The following is a 27,643-nucleotide window of genomic DNA, read 5'->3' on the forward strand; positions in this document are numbered from 1 at the left end:
AACCTCTACCTCTCACCCTCTAACCTGTTATACACTCTAACCTGTCTCACCCTCTAACCTGTTATACACTCTAACCTGTCTCACCCTCTAACCTGTTATACACTGGAGTCCTGCTGAATGAACATAATCCCTTTCCTTATCACTGGTCTACCTGTCTCACCCTCTAGCCTGTTATACACTCTAACCTGTCGGAACCTCTACCTGTCTCACCCTCTAGCCTGTTATACACTCTAACCTGTCTCACCCTCTAACCTGTTATACACTGGAGTCCTGCTGAATGAACATAATCCCTTTCCGTATCACTGGTCTACCTGTCTCACCCTCTAGCCTGTTATACACTCTACCTGTCTCACCCTCTAACCTGTTATACACTCTGACCTGTCTCACCCTTTAGCCTGTTATACACTCTAACCTGTCTGAACCTCTACCTCTCACCCTCTAACCTGTTATACACTCTAACCTGTCTCACCCTCTAACCTGTTATACACTGGAGTCCTGCTGAATGAACATAATCCCTTTCCGTATCACTGGTCTACCTGTCTCACCCTCTAGCCTGTCTCACCCTCTAGCCTGTTATACACTCTAACCTGTCTCACCCTCTAACCTGTTATACACTCTAACCTGTCTCACCCTCTAACCTGTTATACACTGGAGTCCTGCTGAATGAACATAATCCCTTTCCGTATCACTGGTCTACCTGTCTCACCCTCTAGCCTGTCTCACCCTCTAGCCTGTTATACACTCTAACCTGTCTCACCCTCTAACCTGTTATACACTCTAACCTGTCTCACCCTCTACCTGTTATACACTCTAACCTGTCTGAACCTCTACCTCTCACCCTCTAACCTGTTATACACTCTAACCTGTCTCACCCTCTAGCCTGTTATACACTCTAACCTGTCTCACCCTCTAACCTGTTATACACTCTAACCTGTCTGAACCTCTACCTCTCACCCTCTAACCTGTTATACACTCTAACCTGTCTCACCCTCTAGCCTGTTATACACTCTAACCTGTCTGAACCTCTACCTCTCACCCTCTAACCTGTTATACACTCTAACCTGTCTCACCCTCTAACCTGTTATACACTGGAGTCCTGCTGAATGAACATAATCCCTTTCCGTATCACTGGTCTACCTGTCTCACCCTCTAGCCTGTCTCACCCTCTAACCTGTAATACACTCTAACCTGTCGGAACCTCTACCTGTCTCACCCTCTAACCTGTTATACACTCTAACCTGCCTCACCCTCTAACCTGTTATACACTCTAACCTGTCTCACCCTCTAACCTGTCTCACCCTCTAGCCTGTTATACACTCTAACCTGTCTCACCCTCTAACCTGTTATACACTGGAGTCCTGCTGAATGAACATAATCCCTTTCCGTATCACTGGTCTACCTGTCTCACCCTCTAACCTGTTATACACTCTAACCTGTCTCACCCTCTAACCTGTTATACACTCTAACCTGTCTCACCCTCTAACCTGTTATACACTGGAGTCCTGCTGAATGAACATAATCCCTTTCCGTATCACTGGTCTACCTGTCTCACCCTCTAGCCTGTCTCACCCTCTACCTGTTATACACTCTAACCTGTCTGAACCTCTACCTCTCACCCTCTAACCTGTTATACACTCTAACCTGTCTCACCCTCTAACCTGTTATACACTGGAGTCCTGCTGAATGAACATAATCCCTTTCCGTATCACTGGTCTACCTGTCTCACCCTCTAACCTGTTATACACTCTAACCTGTTATACACTCTAACCTGTCTCACCCTCTAACCTGTTATACACTCTAACCTGTCTCACCCTCTAGCCTGTTATACACTCTAACCTGTCTGAACCTCTACCTGTCTCACCCTCTAACCTGTTATACACTCTAACCTGTCTCACCCTCTAACCTGTTATACACTCTAACCTGTCTCACCCTCTAACCTGTTATACACTGGAGTCCTGCTGAATGAACATAATCCCTTTCCGTATCACTGGTCTACCTGTCTCACCCTCTAGCCTGTCTCACCCTCTAACCTGTTATACACTCTAACCTGTCTCACCCTCTAACCTGTTATACACTGGAGTCCTGCTGAATGAACATAATCCCTTTCCTTATCACTGGTCTACCTGTCTCACCCTCTAGCCTGTCTCACCCTCTAGCCTGTTATACACTCTAACCTGTCGGAACCTCTACCTCTCACCCTCTAACCTGTTATACACTCTAACCTGTCTCACCCTCTAACCTGTTATACACTGGAGTCCTGCTGAATGAACATAATCCCTTTCCGTATCACTGGTCTACCTGTCTCACCCTCTAGCCTGTCTCACCCTCTACCTGTTATACACTCTAACCTGTCTCACCCTCTAACCTGTTATACACTCTAACCTGTTATACACTCTAACCTGTCGGAACCTCTACCGGTCTCACCCTCTAACCTGTTATACACTCTAACCTGTCTCACCCTCTAACCTGTTATACACTGGAGTCCTGCTGAATGAACATAATCCCTTTCCGTATCACTGGTCTACCTGTCTCACCCTCTAGCCTGTTATACACTCTAACCTGTCTCACCCTCTAGCCTGTTATACACTCTAACCTGTCTCACCCTCTAACCTGTTATACACTCTAACCTGTCTCACCCTCTAACCTGTTATACACTCTAACCTGTCTCACCCTCTAACCTGTTATACACTCTAACCTGTCTCACCCTCTAACCTGTTATACACTGGAGTCCTGCTGAATGAACATAATCCCTTTCCGTATCACTGGTCTACCTGTCTCACCCTCTAGCCTGTCTCACCCTCTAGCCTGTTATACACTCTAACCTGTTATACACTCTAACCTGTTATACACTCTAACCTGTCTCACCCTCTAACCTGTTATACACTCTAACCTGTCTCACCCTCTAACCTGTTATACACTGGAGTCCTGCTGAATGAACATAATCCCTTTCCGTATCACTGGTCTACCTGTCTCACCCTCTAGCCTGTCTCACCCTCTAGCCTGTTATACACTCTAACCTGTCGGAACCTCTACCTCTCACACTCTAACCTGTTATACACTCTAACCTGTCTGAACCTCTACCTGTCTCACCCTCTAACCTGTTATACACTCTAACCTGTCTCACCCTCTAACCTGTTATACACTCTAACCTGTCTCACCCTCTAACCTGTTATACACTGGAGTCCTGCTGAATGAACATAATCCCTTTCCGTATCACTGGTCTACCTGTCTCACCCTCTAGCCTGTCTCACCCTCTAGCCTGTTATACACTCTAACCTGTCTCACCCTCTAACCTGTTATACACTCTAACCTGTTATACACTCTAACCTGTCTCACCCTCTAACCTGTTATACACTGGAGTCCTGCTGAATGAACATAATCCCTTTCCGTATCACTGGTCTACCTGTCTCACCCTCTAGCCTGTCTCACCCTCTAGCCTGTTATACACTCTAACCTGTCTCACCCTCTAACCTGTTATACACTGGAGTCCTGCTGAATGAACATAATCCCTTTCCGTATCACTGGTCTACCTGTCTCACCCTCTAGCCTGTTATACACTCTAACCTGTCTCACCCTCTAACCTGTTATACACTGGAGTCCTGCTGAATGAACATAATCCCTTTCCGTATCACTGGTCTACCTGTCTCACCCTCTAGCCTGTCTCACCCTCTAACCTGTTATACACTCTAACCTGTCTCACCCTCTAACCTGTTATACACTGGAGTCCTGCTGAATGAACATAATCCCTTTCCGTATCACTGGTCTACCTGTCTCACCCTCTAGCCTGTCTCACCCTCTACCTGTTATACACTCTAACCTGTCTCACCCTCTAGCCTGTCTCACCCTCTAGCCTGTTATACACTCTAACCTGTCTCACCCTCTAACCTGTTATACACTGGAGTCCTGCTGAATGAACATAATCCCTTTCCGTATCACTGGTCTACCTGTCTCACCCTCTAGCCTGTCTCACCCTCTAACCTGTTATACACTCTAACCTGTCTCACCCTTTAGCCTGTTATACACTCTAACCTGTCTCACCCTCTAACCTGTTATACACTGGAGTCCTGCTGAATGAACATAATCCCTTTCCGTATCACTGGTCTACCTGTCTCACCCTCTAGCCTGTCTCACCCTCTACCTGTTATACACTCTAACCTGTCTCACCCTCTAGCCTGTCTCACCCTCTAACCTGTTATACACTCTAACCTGTCGGAACCTCTACCTGTCTCACCCTCTAACCTGTTATACACTCTAACCTGTCTCACCCTCTAACCTGTTATACACTGGAGTCCTGCTGAATGAACATAATCCCTTTCCGTATCACTGGTCTACCTGTCTCACCCTCTAGCCTGTCTCACCCTCTAGCCTGTTATACACTCTAACCTGTCTCACCCTCTAGCCTGTTATACACTCTAACCTGTCTGAACCTCTACCTGTCTCACCCTCTAACCTGTTATACACTCTAACCTGTCTCACCCTCTAACCTGTTATACACTGGAGTCCTGCTGAATGAACATAATCCCTTTCCGTATCACTGGTCTACCTGTCTCACCCTCTAACCTGTCTCACCCTCTAGCCTGTTATACACTCTAACCTGTCTGAACCTCTACCTGTCTCACCCTCTAACCTGTTATACACTCTAACCTGTTATACACTCTAACCTGTTATACACTCTAACCTGTCTCACCCTCTAGCCTGTTATACACTCTAACCTGTCTCACCCTCTAACCTGTTATACACTGGAGTCCTGCTGAATGAACATAATCCCTTTCCGTATCACTGGTCTACCTGTCTCACCCTCTAGCCTGTCTCACCCTCTAACCTGTTATACACTCTAACCTGTCTCACCCTCTAACCTGTTATACACTGGAGTCCTGCTGAATGAACATAATCCCTTTCCTTATCACTGGTCTACCTGTCTCACCCTCTAGCCTGTCTCACCCTCTAGCCTGTTATACACTCTAACCTGTCGGAACCTCTACCTCTCACCCTCTAACCTGTTATACACTCTAACCTGTCTCACCCTCTAACCTGTTATACACTGGAGTCCTGCTGAATGAACATAATCCCTTTCCGTATCACTGGTCTACCTGTCTCACCCTCTAGCCTGTCTCACCCTCTACCTGTTATACACTCTAACCTGTCTCACCCTCTAACCTGTTATACACTCTAACCTGTTATACACTCTAACCTGTCGGAACCTCTACCGGTCTCACCCTCTAACCTGTTATACACTCTAACCTGTCTCACCCTCTAACCTGTTATACACTGGAGTCCTGCTGAATGAACATAATCCCTTTCCGTATCACTGGTCTACCTGTCTCACCCTCTAGCCTGTTATACACTCTAACCTGTCTCACCCTCTAGCCTGTTATACACTCTAACCTGTCTCACCCTCTAACCTGTTATACACTCTAACCTGTCTCACCCTCTAACCTGTTATACACTCTAACCTGTCTCACCCTCTAACCTGTTATACACTCTAACCTGTCTCACCCTCTAACCTGTTATACACTGGAGTCCTGCTGAATGAACATAATCCCTTTCCGTATCACTGGTCTACCTGTCTCACCCTCTAGCCTGTCTCACCCTTTAGCCTGTTATACACTCTAACCTGTCGGAACCTCTACCTCTCACACTCTAACCTGTTATACACTCTAACCTGTCTGAACCTCTACCTGTCTCACCCTCTAACCTGTTATACACTCTAACCTGTCTCACCCTCTAACCTGTTATACACTCTAACCTGCCTCACCCTCTAACCTGTTATACACTGGAGTCCTGCTGAATGAACATAATCCCTTTCCGTATCACTGGTCTACCTGTCTCACCCTCTAGCCTGTCTCACCCTCTAGCCTGTTATACACTCTAACCTGTCTCACCCTCTAGCCTGTTATACACTCTAACCTGTCTGAACCTCTACCTCTCACCCTCTAACCTGTTATACACTCTAACCTGTCTCACCCTCTAACCTGTTATACACTCTAACCTGTCTCACCCTCTAACCTGTTATACACTCTAACCTGTCTCACCCTCTAACCTGTTATACACTCTAACCGGTCTCACCCTCTAACCTGTTATACACTGGAGTCCTGCTGAATGAACATAATCCCTTTCCGTATCACTGGTCTACCTGTCTCACCCTCTAACCTGTTATACACTCTAACCTGTCTCACCCTCTAACCTGTTATACACTGGAGTCCTGCTGAATGAACATAATCCCTTTCCGTATCACTGGTCTACCTGTCTCACCCTCTAGCCTGTCTCACCCTCTACCTGTTATACACTCTAACCTGTCTCACCCTCTAGCCTGTCTCACCCTCTAGCCTGTTATACACTCTAACCTGTCTCACCCTCTAACCTGTTATACACTGGAGTCCTGCTGAATGAACATAATCCCTTTCCGTATCACTGGTCTACCTGTCTCACCCTCTAGCCTGTCTCACCCTCTAGCCTGTTATACACTCTAACCTGTCTCACCCTCTAACCTGTTATACACTCTAACCTGTCTCACCCTCTAACCTGTTATACACTCTAACCTGTCTCACCCTCTAACCTGTTATACACTCTAACCGGTCTCACCCTCTAACCTGTTATACACTGGAGTCCTGCTGAATGAACATAATCCCTTTCCGTATCACTGGTCTACCTGTCTCACCCTCTAGCCTGTCTCACCCTCTACCTGTTATACACTCTAACCTGTCTCACCCTCTAGCCTGTCTCACCCTCTAACCTGTTATACACTCTAACCTGTCGGAACCTCTACCTGTCTCACCCTCTAACCTGTTATACACTCTAACCTGTCTCACCCTCTAACCTGTTATACACTGGAGTCCTGCTGAATGAACATAATCCCTTTCCGTATCACTGGTCTACCTGTCTCACCCTCTAGCCTGTCTCACCCTCTAGCCTGTTATACACTCTAACCTGTCTCACCCTCTAGCCTGTTATACACTCTAACCTGTCTGAACCTCTACCTGTCTCACCCTCTAACCTGTTATACACTCTAACCTGTCTCACCCTCTAACCTGTTATACACTGGAGTCCTGCTGAATGAACATAATCCCTTTCCGTATCACTGGTCTACCTGTCTCACCCTCTAACCTGTCTCACCCTCTAGCCTGTTATACACTCTAACCTGTCGGAACCTCTACCTGTCTCACCCTCTAACCTGTTATACACTCTAACCTGTCTCACCCTCTAACCTGTTATACACTGGAGTCCTGCTGAATGAACATAATCCCTTTCCTTATCACTGGTCTACCTGTCTCACCCTCTAACCTGTTATACACTCTAACCTGTCTCACCCTCTAACCTGTTATACACTCTAACCTGTCTCACCCTCTAACCTGTTATACACTGGAGTCCTGCTGAATGAACATAATCCCTTTCCGTATCACTGGTCTACCTGTCTCACCCTCTAACCGGTCTCACCCTCTAGCCTGTTATACACTCTAACCTGTCTCACCCTCTAACCTGTTATACACTCTAACCTGTCTCACCCTCTAACCTGTTATACACTCTAACCTGTCTGAACCTCTACCTGTCTCACCCTCTAGCCTGTTATACACTCTAACCTGTCTGAACCTCTACCTGTCTCACCCTCTAACCTGTTATACACTCTAACCTGTCTCACCCTCTAACCTGTTATACACTGGAGTCCTGCTGAATGAACATAATCCCTTTCCGTATCACTGGTCTACCTGTCTCACCCTCTAACCTGTTATACACTCTAACCTGTCTGAACCTCTACCTGTTATACACTCTAACCTGTCGGAACCTCTACCTGTTATACACTCTAACCTGTCTGAACCTCTACCTGTTATACACTCTAACCTGTCGGAACCTCTACCTGTTATACACTCTAACCTGTCTGAACCTCTACCTGTTATACACTCTAACCTGTCGGAACCTCTACCTGTTATACACTCTAACCTGTCTCACCCTCTAACCTGTTATACACTCTAACCTGTCTCACCCTCTAACCTGTTATACACTGGAGTCCTGCTGAATGAACATAATCCCTTTCCGTATCACTGGTCTACCTGTCTCACCCTCTAGCCTGTCTCACCCTCTAGCCTGTTATACACTCTAACCTGTCTGAACCTCTACCTGTCTCACCCTCTAACCTGTTATACACTCTAACCTGTCTCACCCTCTAACCTGTTATACACTGGAGTCCTGCTGAATGAACATAATCCCTTTCCGTATCACTGGTCTACCTGTCTCACCCTCTAGCCTGTCTCACCCTCTAGCCTGTTATACACTCTAACCTGTCTCACCCTCTAGCCTGTCTCACCCTCTAGCCTGTTATACACTCTAACCTGTCTCACCCTCTAGCCTGTTATACACTCTAACCTGTCTCACCCTCTAACCGGTCTCACCCTCTAACCAGTCTCACCTGTCTCACCCTCTAGCCTGTTATACACTCTACCTGTCTCACCCTCTAGCCTGTTATACACTCTAGCCTGTCTCACCCTCTAGCCTGTTATACACTCTAACCTGTCTCACCCTCTAACCGGTCTCACCCTCTAACCAGTCTCACCTGTCTCACCCTCTAGCCTGTTATACACTCTACCTGTCTCACCCTCTAGCCTGTTATACACTCTAGCCTGTCTCACCCTCTAGCCTGTTATACACTCTAACCTGTCTCACCCTCTAGCCTGTTATACACTCTAGCCTGTCTCACCCTCTAACCTGTTATACACTCTAACCTGTCTCACCCTCTAACCTGTTATACACTGGAGTCCTGCTGAATGAACATAATCCCTTTCCGTATCACTGGTCTACCTGTCTCACCCTCTAGCCTGTCTCACCCTCTAACCTGTTATACACTCTAACCTGTCTGAACCTCTAGCCTGTCTCACCCTCTAACCTGTTATACACTCTAACCTGTCTCACCCTCTAGCCTGTCTCACCCTCTAGCCTGTCTCACCCTCTAGCCTGTCTCACCCTCTAACCTGTTATACACTCTAACCTGTCTCACCCTCTAGCCTGTCTCACCCTCTAACCTGTCTCACCCTCTAGCCTGTCTCACCCTCTAACCTGTTATACACTCTAACCTGTCTCACCCTCTAGCCTGTCTCACCCTCTAGCCTGTCTCACCCTCTAACCTGTCTCACCCTCTAACCTGTTATACACTCTAACCTGTCTCACCCTCTAACCTGTTATACACTGGAGTCCTGCTGAATGAACATAATCCCTTTCCGTATCACTGGTCTACCTGTCTCACCCTCTAGCCTGTCTCACCCTCTAGCCTGTTATACACTCTAACCTGTCTCACCCTCTAACCTGTTATACACTGGAGTCCTGCTGAATGAACATAATCCCTTTCCGTATCACTGGTCTACCTGTCTCACCCTCTAGCCTGTCTCACCCTCTACCTGTTATACACTCTAACCTGTCTGAACCTCTACCTCTCACCCTCTAACCTGTTATACACTCTAACCTGTCTCACCCTCTAACCTGTCTCACCCTCTAACCTGTTATACACTCTAACCTGTCGGAACCTCTACCTGTCTCACCCTCTAACCTGTTATACACTCTAGCCTGTCTCACCCTCTAACCTGTTATACACTCTAACCTGTCTCACCCTCTAACCTGTTATACACTGGAGTCCTGCTGAATGAACATAATCCCTTTCCGTATCACTGGTCTACCTGTCTCACCCTCTAGCCTGTCTCACCCTCTAACCTGTTATACACTCTAACCTGTCTCACCCTCTAACCGGTCTCACCCTCTAACCAGTCTCACCCTCTAACCTGTTATACACTCTAACCTGTCTCACCCTCTAACCTGTTATACACTGGAGTCCTGCTGAATGAACATAATCCCTTTCCGTATCACTGGTCTACCTGTCTCACCCTCTAGCCTGTCTCACCCTCTAGCCTGTTATACACTCTAACCTGTCGGAACCTCTACCTGTCTCACCCTCTAACCTGTTATACACTCTAACCTGTCTCACCCTCTAACCTGTTATACACTGGAGTCCTGCTGAATGAACATAATCCCTTTCCGTATCACTGGTCTACCTGTCTCACCCTCTAGCCTGTTATACACTCTACCTGTCTCACCCTCTAACCTGTTATACACTGGAGTCCTGCTGAATGAACATAATCCCTTTCCGTATCACTGGTCTACCTGTCTCACCCTCTAGCCTGTCTCACCCTCTACCTGTTATACACTCTAACCTGCCTCACCCTCTAACCTGTTATAGACTGGAGTCCTGCTGAATGAACATAATCCCTTTCCGTATCACTGGTCTACCTGTCTCACCCTCTAGCCTGTTATACACTCTAACCTGTCGGAACCTCTACCTGTTATACACTCTAACCTGTCTCACCCTCTAACCTGTTATACACTCTAACCTGTCTCACCCTCTAACCTGTTATACACTCTAACCTGTCTCACCCTCTAACCTGTTATACACTCTAACCTGTCTCACCCTCTAACCTGTTATACACTGGAGTCCTGCTGAATGAACATAATCCCTTTCCGTATCACTGGTCTACCTGTCTCACCCTCTAGCCTGTCTCACCCTCTAGCCTGTTATACACTCTAACCTGTCTCACCCTCTAACCTGTTATACACTCTAACCTGTCTGAACCTCTACCTCTCACCCTCTAACCTGTTATACACTCTACCTGTCTCACCCTCTAGCCTGTTATACACTCTAACCTGTCTGAACCTCTACCTCTCACCCTCTAACCTGTTATACACTCTAACCTGTCTCACCCTCTAACCTGTTATACACTGGAGTCCTGCTGAATGAACATAATCCCTTTCCGTATCACTGGTCTACCTGTCTCACCCTCTAGCCTGTCTCACCCTCTAACCTGTTATACACTCTAACCTGTCTCACCCTCTAACCGGTCTCACCCTCTAACCAGTCTCACCCTCTAACCTGTTATACACTCTAACCTGTCTCACCCTCTAACCTGTTATACACTGGAGTCCTGCTGAATGAACATAATCCCTTTCCGTATCACTGGTCTACCTGTCTCACCCTCTAACCTGTTATACACTCTAACCAGTCTCACCCTCTAACCTGTTATACACTGGAGTCCTGCTGAATGAACATAATCCCTTTCCGTATCACTGGTCTACCTGTCTCACCCTCTAGCCTGTTATACACTCTAACCTGTCTCACCCTCTACCTGTCTCACCCTCTACCTGTCTCACCCTCTAGCCTGTCTCACCCTCTAGCCTGTTATACACTCTAACCTGTCGGAACCTCTACCTCTCACCCTCTAACCTGTTATACACTCTAACCTGTCTCACCCTCTACCTGTCTCACCCTCTACCTGTCTCACCCTCTAACCTGTCTCACCCTCTAGCCTGTTATACACTCTAACCTGTCTGAACCTCTACCTGTCTCACCCTCTAACCTGTTATACACTCTAACCTGTCTCACCCTCTAACCTGTTATACACTGGAGTCCTGCTGAATGAACATAATCCCTTTCCGTATCACTGGTCTACCTGTCTCACCCTCTAGCCTGTCTGAACCTCTACCTGTTATACACTCTACCTGTCTGAACCTCTACCTGTCTCACCCTCTAACCTGTTATACACTCTAACCTGTCTCACCCTCTAACCTGTTATACACTGGAGTCCTGCTGAATGAACATAATCCCTTTCCGTATCACTGGTCTACCTGTCTCACCCTCTAGCCTGTCTCACCCTCTAGCCTGTTATACACTCTAACCTGTCTCACCCTCTACCTGTTATACACTCTAACCTGTCTCACCCTCTAACCTGTTATACACTCTAACCTGTCTCACCCTCTAACCTGTTATACACTGGAGTCCTGCTGAATGAACATAATCCCTTTCCGTATCACTGGTCTACCTGTCTCACCCTCTAGCCTGTCTCACCCTCTACCTGTTATACACTCTAACCTGTCTCACCCTCTAACCTGTTATACACTCTAACCTGTCTCACCCTCTAGCCTGTTATACACTCTAACCTGTCTCACCCTCTACTTGTTATACACTCTAACCTGTCTCACCCTCTAACCTGTTATAAACTCTAACCTGTCTCACCCTCTAGCCTGTTATACACTCTAACCTGTCTGAACCTCTACCTCTCACCCTCTAACCTGTTATACACTCTAACCTGTCTCACCCTCTAACCTGTTATACACTGGAGTCCTGCTGAATGAACATAATCCCTTTCCGTATCACTGGTCTACCTGTCTCACCCTCTAGCCTGTCTCACCCTCTAGCCTGTTATACACTCTAACCTGTCTCACCCTCTAGCCTGTCTCACCCTCTAGCCTGTTATACACTCTAACCTGTCTCACCCTCTAGCCTGTTATACACTCTAACCTGTCTCACCCTCTAACCGGTCTCACCCTCTAACCAGTCTCACCTGTCTCACCCTCTAGCCTGTTATACACTCTACCTGTCTCACCCTCTAGCCTGTTATACACTCTAGCCTGTCTCACCCTCTAGCCTGTTATACACTCTAACCTGTCTCACCCTCTAACCGGTCTCACCCTCTAACCAGTCTCACCTGTCTCACCCTCTAGCCTGTTATACACTCTACCTGTCTCACCCTCTAGCCTGTTATACACTCTAGCCTGTCTCACCCTCTAGCCTGTTATACACTCTAACCTGTCTCACCCTCTAGCCTGTTATACACTCTAGCCTGTCTCACCCTCTAACCTGTTATACACTCTAACCTGTCTCACCCTCTAACCTGTTATACACTGGAGTCCTGCTGAATGAACATAATCCCTTTCCGTATCACTGGTCTACCTGTCTCACCCTCTAGCCTGTCTCACCCTCTAACCTGTTATACACTCTAACCTGTCTGAACCTCTAGCCTGTCTCACCCTCTAACCTGTTATACACTCTAACCTGTCTCACCCTCTAGCCTGTCTCACCCTCTAGCCTGTCTCACCCTCTAGCCTGTCTCACCCTCTAACCTGTTATACACTCTAACCTGTCTCACCCTCTAACCGGTCTCACCCTCTAACCAGTCTCACCTGTCTCACCCTCTAGCCTGTTATACACTCTACCTGTCTCACCCTCTAGCCTGTTATACACTCTAGCCTGTCTCACCCTCTAGCCTGTTATACACTCTAACCTGTCTCACCCTCTAACCGGTCTCACCCTCTAACCAGTCTCACCTGTCTCACCCTCTAGCCTGTCTCACCCTCTAGCCTGTCTCACCCTCTAGCCAGTCTCACCTGTCTCACCCTCTAGCCTGTCTCACCTTCTACCTGTCTCATCCTCTAACCTGTCTCACCCTCTAACCTGTCTCACCCTCTAACCTGTCTCACCTGTCTCACCCTCTAACCTGTCCCTGTCTCGCCTGTCTCACCCTCTAACCTATTTCACCCTCTAACCTGTTTCACCTGTCTCACCCTCTAACCTGTTTCACCCTCTAAACTGTCTCACCCCTCTAACCTGTCTCACCGTCTAACCTGTCTCACCCTCTAACCTGTCTAACCCTCTAACCTGTCTAACCCTCTAACCTTTCTGACCTTCTAACCTGTCTGACCCTCTAGCCTGTCTCACCCTCTAACCTGTCTGACCCTCTAACCTGTCTGACCCTCTAACCTGTCGAACCTGTCTCACCCCTCTAACCTGCCTCACCCTCTAACCTGTCTCACCCTCTAGCCTGTTATACACTCTACCTGTCTCACCCTCTAGCCTGTCTCACCCTCTAGCCTGTTATACACTCTACCTGTCTCACCCTCTAGCCTGTCTCACCCTCTACCTGTTATACACTCTACCTGTCTCACCCTCTAGCCTGTCTCAACCTCTACCTGTCTCACCCTCTAGCCTGTCTCACCCTCTAGCCTGTTATACACTCTAACCTGTCTCACCCTCTAGCCTGTCTCACCCTCTAGCCTGTTATACACTCTAACCTGTCTCACCCTCTAGCCTGTTATACACTCTAACCTGTCTCACCCTCTAGCCTGTCTCACCCTCTACCTGTTATACACTCTAACCTGTCTCACCCTCTAGCCTGTCTCACCCTCTAGCCTGTTATACACTCTAACCTGTCTCACCCTCTAGCCTGTCTCACCCTCTACCTGTTATACACTCTAACCTGTTATACACTCTAACCTGTCTGAACCTCTACCTCTCACCCTCTAACCTGTTATACACTCTAACCTGTCTCACCCTCTAACCTGTTATACACTGGAGTCCTGCTGAATGAACATAATCCCTTTCCGTATCACTGGTCTACCTGTCTCACCCTCTAGCCTGTCTCACCCTCTAACCTGTTATACACTCTAACCTGTCTCACCCTCTAACCTGTTATACACTGGAGTCCTGCTGAATGAACATAATCCCTTTCCGTATCACTGGTCTACCTGTCTCACCCTCTACCTGTCTCACCCTCTAACCTGTTATACACTCTACCTGTCTCACCCTCTAACCTGTCTCACCCTCTAACCTGTTATACACTCTAACCTGTCTCACCCTCTAGCCTGTTATACACTCTAACCTGTCTGAACCTCTACCTGTCTCACCCTCTAGCCTGTCTCACCCTCTAACCTGTTATACACTCTAACCTGTCTCACCCTCTAACCTGTTATACACTGGAGTCCTGCTGAATGAACATAATCCCTTTCCGTATCACTGGACTACCTGTCTCACCCTCTAGCCTGTCTCACCCTCTAACCTGTTATACACTCTAACCTGTCTCACCCTCTAGCCTGTTATACACTCTAACCTGTCTGAACCTCTACCTGTCTCACCCTCTAGCCTGTCTCACCCTCTAACCTGTTATACACTCTAACCTGTCTCACCCTCTAACCTGTTATACACTGGAGTCCTGCTGAATGAACATAATCCCTTTCCGTATCACTGGTCTACCTGTCTCACCCTCTAGCCTGTCTCACCCTCTAGCCTGTTATACACTCTAACCTGTCTGAACCTCTACCTGTCTCACCCTCTAGCCTGTCTCACCCTCTAACCTGTTATACACTCTAACCTGTCTCACCCTCTAACCTGTTATACACTGGAGTCCTGCTGAATGAACATAATCCCTTTCCGTATCACTGGTCTACCTGTCTCACCCTCTAGCCTGTCTCACCCTCTACCTGTTATACACTCTAACCTGTCTGAACCTCTACCTGTCTCACCCTTTAGCCTGTTATACACTCTAACCTGTCTGAACCTCTACCTGTCTCACCCTTTAGCCTGTTATACACTCTAACCTGTCTCACCCTTTAGCCTGTTATACACTCTAACCTGTCTCACCCTCTAACCTGTTATACACTGGAGTCCTGCTGAATGAACATAATCCCTTTCCGTATCACTGGTCTACCTGTCTCACCCTCTAGCCTGTCTCACCCTCTACCTGTTATACACTCTAACCTGTCTCACCCTCTAACCTGTTATACACTCTAACCTGTCTCACCCTCTAACCTGTTATACACTGGAGTCCTGCTGAATGAACATAATCCCTTTCCGTATCACTGGTCTACCTGTCTCACCCTCTAACCTGTCTCACCCTCTAGCCTGTTATACACTCTAACCTGTCTGAACCTCTACCTGTCTCACCCTCTAACCTGTTATACACTCTAACCTGTCTCACCCTCTAGCCTGTTATACACTCTAACCTGTCTGAACCTCTACCTGTTATACACTCTAACCTGTTATACACTCTAACCTGTCTGAACCTCTACCTGTCTCACCCTCTACCTGTTATACACTCTAACCTGTCTGAACCTCTACCTGTCTCACCCTCTAACCTGTTATACACTCTAACCTGTCTCACCCTCTAACCTGTCTGAACCTCTACCTGTCTCACCCTCTAACCTGTTATACACTCTAACCTGTCTCACCCTCTAACCTGTTATACACTGGAGTCCTGCTGAATGAACATAATCCCTTTCCGTATCACTGGTCTACCTGTCTCACCCTCTAGCCTGTCTCACCCTCTAGCCTGTTATACACTCTAACCTGTCTCACCCTCTAGCCTGTCTCACCCTCTAACCTGTCTCACCCTCTAACCTGTCTCACCCTCTAACCTGTTATACACTCTAACCTGTCTCACCCTCTAACCTGTTATACACTGGAGTCCTGCTGAATGAACATAATCCCTTTCCGTATCACTGGTCTACCTGTCTCACCCTCTAGCCTGTCTCACCCTCTAGCCTGTTATACACTCTAACCTGTCTGAACCTCTACCTCTCACACTCTAACCTGTTATACACTCTAACCTGTCTGAACCTCTACCTCTCACCCTCTAGCCTGTTATACCCTCTAGCCTGTCTCACCCTCTACCTGTTATACACTCTAACCTGTTATACACTCTAACCTGTCTGAACCTCTACCTGTCTCACCCTCTAACCTGTTATACACTCTAACCTGTCTCACCCTCTAACCTGTTATACACTGGAGTCCTGCTGAATGAACATAATCCCTTTCCGTATCACTGGTCTACCTGTCTCACCCTCTAACCTGTTATACACTCTAACCTGTCTCACCCTCTAACCTGTTATACACTCTAACCTGTCTGAACCTCTACCTGTCTCACCCTCTAACCTGTTATACACTCTAACCTGTCTCACCCTCTAACCTGTTATACACTGGAGTCCTGCTGAATGAACATAATCCCTTTCCGTATCACTGGTCTACCTGTCTCACCCTCTACCTGTCTCACCCTCTAGCCTGTCTCACCCTCTAGCCTGTTATACACTCTAACCTGTCTCACCCTTTAGCCTGTTATACACTCTAACCTGTCTGAACCTCTACCTCTCACCCTCTAACCTGTTATACACTCTAACCTGTCTCACCCTCTAACCTGTTATACACTGGAGTCCTGCTGAATGAACATAATCCCTTTCCGTATCACTGGTCTACCTGTCTCACCCTCTAGCCTGTTATACACTCTACCTGTCTCACCCTCTAACCTGTTATACACTGGAGTCCTGCTGAATGAACATAATCCCTTTCCGTATCACTGGTCTACCTGTCTCACCCTCTAGCCTGTCTCACCCTCTACCTGTTATACACTCTAACCTGTTATACACTCTAACCTGTCTCACCCTCTAACCTGTTATACACTGGAGTCCTGCTGAATGAACATAATCCCTTTCCGTATCACTGGTCTACCTGTCTCACCCTCTAGCCTGTCTCACCCTCTACCTGTTATACACTCTAACCTGTCTCACCCTCTAACCTGTTATACACTGGAGTCCTGCTGAATGAACATAATCCCTTTCCGTATCACTGGTCTACCTGTCTCACCCTCTAACCTGTTATACACTCTAACCTGTTATACACTCTAACCTGTCTCACCCTCTAGCCTGTTATACACTCTAACCTGTCTCACCCTCTAACCTGTTATACACTGGAGTCCTGCTGAATGAACATAATCCCTTTCCGTATCACTGGTCTACCTGTCTCACCCTCTAGCCTGTTATACACTCTAACCTGTCTGAACCTCTACCTGTCTCACCCTCTAGCCTGTTATACACTCTAACCTGTCTGAACCTCTACCTCTCACCCTCTAACCTGTTATACACTCTAACCTGTCTCACCCTCTAACCTGTTATACACTGGAGTCCTGCTGAATGAACATAATCCCTTTCCGTATCACTGGTCTACCTGTCTCACCCTATAGCCTGTTATACACTCTAACCAGTCTCACCCTCTAACCTGTTATACACTGGAGTCCTGCTGAATGAACATAATCCCTTTCCTTATCACTGGTCTACCTGTCTCACCCTCTAACCTGTCTCACCCTCTAACCAGTCTCACCCTCTAACCAGTCTCACCCTCTAACCTGTCTCACCCTCTAGCCTGTCTCACCCTCTAACCTGTCTCACCCTCTAACCAGTCTCACCCTCTAACCTGTTATACACTCTAACCTGTCGGAACCTCTACCTCTCACCCTCTAACCTGTTATACACTCTAACCTGTCTCACCCTCTAACCTGTTATACACTCTAACCTGTCTCACCCTCTAACCTGTTATACACTGGAGTCCTGCTGAATGAACATAATCCCTTTCCTTATCACTGGTCTACCTGTCTCACCCTCTAACCTGTCTCACCCTCTAACCAGTCTCACCCTCTAACCAGTCTCACCCTCTAACCTGTCTCACCCTCTAGCCTGTCTCACCCTCTAACCTGTCTCACCCTCTAACCAGTCTCACCCTCTAACCTGTTATACACTCTAACCTGTCGGAACCTCTACCTCTCACCCTCTAACCTGTTATACACTCTAACCTGTCTCACCCTCTAACCTGTTATACACTGGAGTCCTGCTGAATGAACATAATCCCTTTCCGTATCACTGGTCTACCTGTCTCACCCTCTAGCCTGTCTCACCCTATAGCCTGTTATACACTCTAACCTGTCTCACCCTCTAGCCTGTTATACACTCTAACCTGTCTCACCCTCTAACCTGTTATACACTGGAGTCCTGCTGAATGAACATAATCCCTTTCCGTATCACTGGTCTACCTGTCTCACCCTCTAGCCTGTCTCACCCTCTAGCCTGTTATACACTCTAACCTGTCTCACCCTCTAGCCTGTTATACACTCTAACCTGTCTCACCCTCTAACCTGTCTGAACCTCTACCTGTCTCACCCTCTAACCTGTTATACACTCTAACCTGTCTCACCCTCTAACCTGTTATACACTGGAGTCCTGCTGAATGAACATAATCCCTTTCCGTATCACTGGTCTACCTGTCTCACCCTCTAGCCTGTCTCACCCTCTAGCCTGTTATACACTCTAACCTGTCTCACCCTCTAACCTGTTATACACTGGAGTCCTGCTGAATGAACATAATCCCTTTCCGTATCACTGGTCTACCTGTCTCACCCTCTAGCCTGTCTCACCCTCTAGCCTGTTATACACTCTAACCTGTCTCACCCTCTAACCTGTTATACACTGGAGTCCTGCTGAATGAACATAATCCCTTTCCGTATCACTGGTCTACCTGTCTCACCCTCTAGCCTGTCTCACCCTCTAGCCTGTTATACACTCTAACCTGTCTCACCCTCTAGCCTGTCTCACCCTCTAACCTGTTATACACTCTAACCTGTCTCACCCTCTAGCCTGTTATACACTCTAACCTGTCTGAACCTCTACCTGTCTCACCCTCTAACCTGTTATACACTCTAACCTGTCTCACCCTCTAACCTGTTATACACTCTAACCTGTCTCACCCTCTAACCTGTTATACACTGGAGTCCTGCTGAATGAACATAATCCCTTTCCGTATCACTGGTCTACCTGTCTCACCCTCTACCCTGTTATACACTCTAACCTGTCTCACCCTCTAACCTGTTATACACTCTAACCTGTCTCACCCTCTAACCTGTTATACACTGGAGTCCTGCTGAATGAACATAATCCCTTTCCGTATCACTGGTCTACCTGTCTCACCCTCTAGCCTGTCTCACCCTCTAGCCTGTTATACACTCTAACCTGTCTCACCCTCTAACCTGTTATACACTCTAACCTGTCTCACCCTCTAACCTGTTATACACTCTAACCTGTCTCACCCTCTAGCCTGTTATACACTCTAACCTGTCTGAACCTCTACCTGTCTCACCCTCTAGCCTGTTATACACTCTAACCTGTCTGAACCTCTACCTGTCTCACCCTCTACCTGTCTCACCCTCTAACCTGTTATACACTCTAACCTGTCTCACCCTCTAACCTGTTATACACTGGAGTCCTGCTGAATGAACATAATCCCTTTCCGTATCACTGGTCTACCTGTCTCACCCTCTAGCCTGTCTCACCCTCTAGCCTGTTATACACTCTAACCTGTCTCACCCTCTAGCCTGTTATACACTCTAACCTGTCTGAACCTCTACCTGTCTCACCCTCTAACCTGTTATACACTCTAACCTGTCTCACCCTCTAGCCTGTTATACACTCTAACCTGTCTGAACCTCTACCTGTCTCACCCTCTAACCTGTTATACACTCTAACCTGTCTCACCCTCTAACCTGTTATACACTGGAGTCCTGCTGAATGAACATAATCCCTTTCCGTATCACTGGTCTACCTGTCTCACCCTCTAGCCTGTCTCACCCTCTAGCCTGTTATACACTCTAACCTGTCTCACCCTCTAACCTGTTATACACTCTAACCTGTCTCACCCTCTAACCTGTTATAGACTGGAGTCCTGCTGAATGAACATAATCCCTTTCCGTATCACTGGTCTACCTGTCTCACCCTCTAGCCTGTCTCACCCTCTAGCCTGTTATACACTCTAACCTGTCTCACCCTATAGCCTGTTATACACTCTAACCTGTCTCACCCTCTAACCTGTTATACACTGGAGTCCTGCTGAATGAACATAATCCCTTTCCGTATCACTGGTCTACCTGTCTCACCCTCTAACCTGTCTCACCCTCTAGCCTGTAATACACTCTAACCTGTCTGAACCTCTACCTGTCTCACCCTCTAACCTGTTATACACTCTAACCTGTCTCACCCTCTAACCTGTTATACACTGGAGTCCTGCTGAATGAACATAATCCCTTTCCGTATCACTGGTCTACCTGTCTCACCCTCTAGCCTGTCTCACCCTCTACCTGTTATACACTCTAACCTGTCTCACCCTCTAACCTGTTATACACTGGAGTCCTGCTGAATGAACATAATCCCTTTCCGTATCACTGGTCTACCTGTCTCACCCTCTAACCTGTTATACACTCTAACCTGTCTGAACCTCTACCTGTCTCACCCTCTAACCTGTTATACACTCTAACCTGTCTCACCCTCTAACCTGTTATACACTGGAGTCCTGCTGAATGAACATAATCCCTTTCCGTATCACTGGTCTACCTGTCTCACCCTCTAGCCTGTCTCACCCTCTAGCCTGTTATACACTCTAACCTGTCTCACCCTTTAGCCTGTTATACACTCTAACCTGTCTCACCCTCTAACCGGTCTCACCCTCTAACCAGTCTCACCCTCTAGCCTGTTATACACTCTAACCTGTCTGAACCTCTACCTGTCTCACCCTCTAACCTGTTATACACTCTAACCTGTCTCACCCTCTAACCGGTCTCACCCTCTAACCAGTCTCACCTGTCTCACCCTCTAGCCTGTCTCACCCTCTAGCCAGTCTCACCTGTCTCACCCTCTAGCCTGTCTCACCTTCTACCTGTCTCATCCTCTAACCTGTCTCACCCTCTAACCTGTCTCACCTGTCTCACCTGTCTCACCCTCTAACCTGTCCCTGTCTCGCCTGTCTCACCCTCTAACCTATTTCACCCTCTAACCTGTTTCACCTGTCTCACCCTCTAACCTGTTTCACCCTCTAACCTGTCTCACCCCTCTAACCTGTCTCACCGTCTAACCTGTCTCACCCTCTAACCTGTCTAACCCTCTAACCTGTCTAACCCTCTAACCTTTCTGACCTTCTAACCTGTCTGACCCTCTAGCCTGTCTCACCCTCTAACCTGTCTGACCCTCTAACCTGTCTGACCCTCTAACCTGTCGAACCTGTCTCACCCCTCTAACCTGCCTCACCCTCTAACCTGTCTAACCTGTCTCACCCTCTAGACTGTCTAACCTGTCTCACCCTCTAGCCTGTCTCACCTCTAACCTGTCTCACCTTCTTCAGTTCTGTGATGAAGTAGTCCACCATGTGTTTGACCTGTGGAGCCTTGGCGGAGAACAGTATCAGCTTCTCATTGGTCAGGTTAAACTCCAACATGTTCTTAGATGGAATGGACACGAACAGGATGTCCGCGTAACTACGGAAACACACACAGAAACAAACAGGATGTCTGCGTAACTACGGAAACACACAGAGAAACAAACAGGATGTCCGCGTAACTACGGAAACACACACAGAAACAAACAGGATGTCCGCGTAACTACGGAAACACACACAGAAACAAACAGGATGTCTGCGTAACTACGGGAACACATACAGAAACAAACAGGATGTCTGCGTAACTACGGAAACCCACAGAAACAAACATGTCTGCGTAACTACGGAAACACACATGGAAACAAACAGGATGTTCGCGTAACTACGGAAGCACACAGAATCAAACAGGATGTCCGTGTAACTACGGAAACACACACAGAAACAAACAGGATGTCTGCGTAACTACGGAAACAAACAGGATGTCTGCGTAACTACGGAAACACACATAGAAACAAACAGGATGTTCGCGTAACTACGGAAGCACACAGAATCAAACAGGATGTCCGTGTAACTACGGAAACACACACAGAAACAAACAGGATGTCCACGTAACTACGGAAACACACACAGAAAGTCAAATCAGGTCGAACAGTATGTGTATACAGTGGTGTGTGTGTGTTAATTTTTTTATTTATCCTTTATTTAACTAGACAAGTCAGTTAAGAACAAATTCTTATTTACAATGACGGCCTACCGGGGGAACAGTGGGTTAACTGCCTTGTTCAGGGGGCAGAACGACAGGTTTTTACCTTGTCAGCTCAGGGATTCGATCCAGCAACTTTTCGGGTTACTGGCCCAACGCTCTAACCACTGTCGTGGAAAATCATCTCAGAAATATAACGCTTTATCAGAACTTGTGAAATCAAAACATGCTTTTATTTATAATAGTATAACCATCTGGAATGTCCCACCGAAAACCCCCCTCTCAGAAGTCCAGTCCTTTATATTTATACCCACATAGTATTGTCCGTCCCCTATGAAGTCATTCACCACCATCTGCCTTCAATCAGTTTATAATGGTGGTCAGACCCTCTGTCTTAGTGTGTCAACATTCTTCATGTGCCTGTGTGTCTGACATGTATGTACATAATGGACTGGTCAGACTATATTTCTAGTGGGTCTAAGTGCCCTAAACACATATTTCTCTGACATGTGTATCTCTTTAAAGAATCAGCAGACTATGTGTCTAGTGTCCAATTCCTTTAAGCGCCTATCTGTCTGACATGTATGTTTTGTTTAGTGTAATGAGTAGACTATAAATCTAGTGTGTCAAAACACCCTGGCACCAACATGTCTGGGCAATCTGTCAACACAATGGAGAATCTACAAGGGTCAGAGGGTCAGAACGTCCCCCAGTAGATTTCCATTACTACGGTCTCATGATCTATGTCAACATGTGGCTCGTTACTCCAATGTCCAGCTATCTTTTATATTTCTATGTTATCCATGTGTGTAATTGTACTCCTACACCACTAGGGTACCTGCGGCCCCATGTGCATGGGTGTGTGATGTGTGTGTGTGTATGGTGTGTGTATGTGGTGTGTGTGTGTATGTGGTGTGTGTATGTAGTGTGTGTATGTGTGTGTGTGTGTTTGTGTGTATGGTGTGTGTGTGTGTGTATGTATGTAGTGTGTGTATGTGTGTATTTGTGTGTGTGTGTGTGTGCGTGTGTGTGTGTGTGTGTGTGTGTGTGTGTGTGTGTGTGTGTGTGTGTGTGTGTGTGTGTGTGTGTGTGTGTGTGTGTGTGTGTGTGTGTGTGTACCTGTAAGGGCGTAGCACTCTGAAGTAGTCCGGGGCAACAGCGCTGCTTCTCACCATCTTCAACAGCTTGATGCCTCGATGAGACACAGAGACCACCTGCACGCCAGTACCCACACTGCCCTGCAACACACACACTCTGTAAACATGAACAAGCTCACACCCACACACCTAGCCACCTCAACCCGACACCTAGCGACCTCAACCCGACACCTAGCGACCTTACCCCGACACCTAGCGACCTCGACCCAACACCTAGCGACCTCAACCCGACACCTAGCGACATCAACCCAACACCTAGCGACCTCAACCCGACACCTAGCGACCTCAACCCGACACCTAGCCACCTCAACCCGACACCTAGCCACCTCAACCCGACACCTAGCGACCTCAACCCGACACCTAGCGACCTCAACCCGACACCTAGCGACCTCAACCCGACACCTAGCGACCTCAACCCGACACCTAGCGACCTCAACCCAACACCTAGCGACCTCAACCCGACACCTAGCGACCTCAACCCGACACCTAGCGACCTCAACCCAACACCTAGCGACCTCAACCCAACACCTAGCGACCCCAACCCAACACCTAGCGACCTCAACCCGACACCTAGCGACCTCAACCCGACACCTAGCGACCTCAACCCAACACCTAGTGACCTCAACCCAACACCTAGCGACCTCAACCCGACACCTAGCGACATCAACCCGACACCTAGCGACATCAACCCAACACCTAGCGACCTCAACCCGACACCTAGCGACCTCAACCCGACACCTAGCGACCTCAACCCGACACCTAGCGACCTCAACCCAACACCTAGCGACCTCAACCCAACACCTAGCGACCTCAACCCAACACCTAGTTACCTCAACCCAACACCTAGCTACCTCAACCCGACACCTAGCGACCTCAACCCAACACCTAGCGACCTCAACCTAACACCTAGCGACCTCAACCCAACACCTAGCGACCTGAACCCAACACCTAGTGACCTACACCTAGTTACCTTAACCCAACACCTAGCGACCTCAACCCGACACCTAGCGACCTCAACCCGACACCTAGCGACCTCAACCCAACACCTAGCGACCTCAACCCAACACCTAGCGACCTCAACCCAACACCTAGCGACCTCAACCCAACACCTAGCGACCTCAACCCAACACCTAGCGACCTCAACCCAACACCTAGCGACCTCAACCCAACACCTAGCGACCTCAACCCAACACCTAGCGACCTCAACCCGACACCTAGCGACCTCAACCCGACACCTAGCGACCTCAACCCGACACCTAGCGACCTCAACCCGACACCTAGCGACATCAACCCGACACCTAGCGACCTCAACCCGACACCTAGCGACCTCAACCCGACACCTAGCGACCTCAACCCAACACCTAGCGACATCAACCCGACACCTAGCGACCTCAACCCGACACCTAGCGACCTACACCTAGCGACCTCAACCCGACACCTAGCGACCTCAACCCAACACCTAGCGACATCAACCCAAACACCTAGCGACCTCAACCCAACACCTAGCGACCTCAACCCGACACCTAGCGACCTCAACCCGACACCTAGCGACCTCAACCCAACACCTAGCGACATCAACCCGACACCTAGCGACCTCAACCCGACACCTAGCGACCTGCAACTAGCGACCTCAACCCGACACCTAGCGACCTCAACCCGACACCTAGCGACCTACAACTAGCGACCTCAACCCGACACCTAGCGACCTCAACCCGACACCTAGCGACCTCAACCCGACACCTAGCGACCTCAACCCGACACCTAGCGACCTCAACCCGACACCTAGCGACCTCAACCCGACACCTAGCGACCTACACCTAGTTACCTTAACCCAACACCTAGCGACCTCAACCTGACACCTAGCGACCTCAACCCGACACCTAGCGACCTACACCTAGCGACCTCAACCCGACACCTAGCGACCTCAACCCGACACCTAGCGACCTACACCTAGTTACCTTAACCAACACCTAGCGACCTTAACCCAACACCTAGCGACCTCAACCCAACACCTAGCGACCTCAACCCGACACCTAGCGACCTCAACCCAACACCTAGCGACATCAACCCGACACCTAGCGACCTACACCTAGCGACCTCAACCCGACACCTAGCGACCTCAACCCGACACCTAGCGACCTCAACCCGACACCTAGCGACCTCAACCCGACACCTAGCGACCTCAACCCGACACCTAGCGACCTCAACCCGACACCTAGCGACCTCAACCCAACACCTAGCGACCTCAACCCGACACCTAGCGACCTACACCTAGTTACCTTAACCCAACACCTAGCGACCTCAACCCGACACCTAGCGACCTCAACCCGACATCTAGCGACCTCAACCCGACACCTAGTGACCTCAACCCGACACCTAGCGACCTCAACCCGACACCTAGTGACCTCAACCCGACACCTAGCGACCTCAACCCGACACCTAGTTACCTTAACCCAACACCTAGCGACCTCAACCCGACACCTAGCGACCTCAACCCGACACCTAGCGACCTCAACCCGACACCTAGCAACCTCAACCCGACACCTAGTGACCTCAACCCGACACCTAGCGACCTCAACCCGACACCTAGCGACCTACACCTAGTTACCTTAACCCAACACCTAGTGACCTCAACCCGACACCTAGCGACCTCAACCCGACACCTAGCGACCTACACCTAGTTACCTTAACCCAACACCTAGCGACCTCAACCCAACACCTAGCGACCTCAACCCAACACCTAGCGACCTCAACCCAACACCTAGCGACCTCAACCCGACACCTAGCGACCTCAACCCGACACCTAGCGACCTCAACCCAACACCTAGCGACCTCAACCCAACACCTAGCGACCTCAACCCGACACCTAGCGACCTCAACCCGACATCTAGCGACCTCAACCCGACACCTAGTGACCTCAACCCGACACCTAGCGACCTCAACCCGACACCTAGTGACCTCAACCCGACACCTAGCGACCTCAACCCGACACCTAGTTACCTTAACCCAACACCTAGCGACCTCAACCCGACACCTAGCGACCTCAACCCGACACCTAGCGACCTCAACCCGACACCTAGCGACCTCAACCCGACACCTAGTGACCTCAACCCGACACCTAGCGACCTCAACCCGACACCTAGCGACCTACACCTAGTTACCTTAACCCAACACCTAGCGACCTCAACCCGACACCTAGCGACCTCAACCCGACACCTAGCGACCTCAACCCGACACCTAGCGACCTCAACCCGACACCTAGCGACCTCAACCCAACACCTAGCAACCTCAACCCAACACCTAGCGACCTCAACCCGACACCTAGCGACCTCAACCCGACACCTAACGACCTCAACCCAACACCTAGCGACCTCAACCCGACACCTAGCGACCTCAACCCGACACCTAGTGACCTCAACCCGACACCTAGCGACCTCAACCCAACACCTAGCGACCTCAACCCAACACCTAGCGACCTCAACCCGACACCTAGTGACCTCAACCCGACACCTAGCGACCTCAACCCGACACCTAGCGACCTCAACCCAACACCTAGCGACCTCAACCCGACACCTAGCGACCTCAACCCAACACCTAGCGACATCAACCCAAACACCTAGCGACCTCAACCCAACACCTAGCGACCTCAACCCGACACCTAGCGACCTCAACCCGACACCTAGCGACCTCAACCCAACACCTAGCGACATCAACCCAACACCTAGCGACCTCAACCCGACACCTAGCGACCTGCAACTAGCGACCTCAACCCGACACCTAGCGACCTCAACCCGACACCTAGCGACCTACAACTAGCGACCTCAACCCGACACCTAGCGACCTACAACTAGCGACCTCAACCCGACACCTAGCGACCTCAACCCGACACCTAGCGACCTCAACCCGACACCTAGCGACCTCAACCCGACACCTAGCGACCTCAACCCGACACCTAGCGACCTCAACCCGACACCTAGCGACCTCAACCCGACACCTAGCGACCTACACCTAGTTACCTTAACCCAACACCTAGCGACCTCAACCTGACACCTAGCGACCTCAACCCGACACCTAGCGACCTACACCTAGCGACCTCAACCCGACACCTAGCGACCTCAACCCGACACCTAGCGACCTCAACCCGACACCTAGCGACCTACACCTAGTTACCTTAACCAACAC

The 27,643-nt window shown here is 48.9% G+C and overlaps 1 protein-coding gene across 1 annotated transcript in view; it reads right to left on the minus strand.

Annotated features, from left to right (window-relative positions):
* Positions 1-27,643, minus strand: part of LOC129867767 (unconventional myosin-XV-like) — a 414,777-nt gene that overhangs the window by 60,218 nt on the left and 326,916 nt on the right. The window contains exons 45-46 of the mRNA XM_055941278.1: positions 23,424-23,542; positions 21,560-21,701 (exon numbers count right to left, since the gene is read on the minus strand). Of these exons, the coding sequence (XP_055797253.1) occupies positions 21,560-21,701; positions 23,424-23,542 (261 nt within the window). The remainder of the gene's footprint in view (positions 1-21,559; positions 21,702-23,423; positions 23,543-27,643) is intronic.

Source organism: Salvelinus fontinalis, chromosome 2, assembly GCF_029448725.1.
Source record: "Salvelinus fontinalis isolate EN_2023a chromosome 2, ASM2944872v1, whole genome shotgun sequence".
Classification (NCBI taxonomy): Eukaryota; Metazoa; Chordata; class Actinopteri; order Salmoniformes; family Salmonidae; genus Salvelinus; species Salvelinus fontinalis.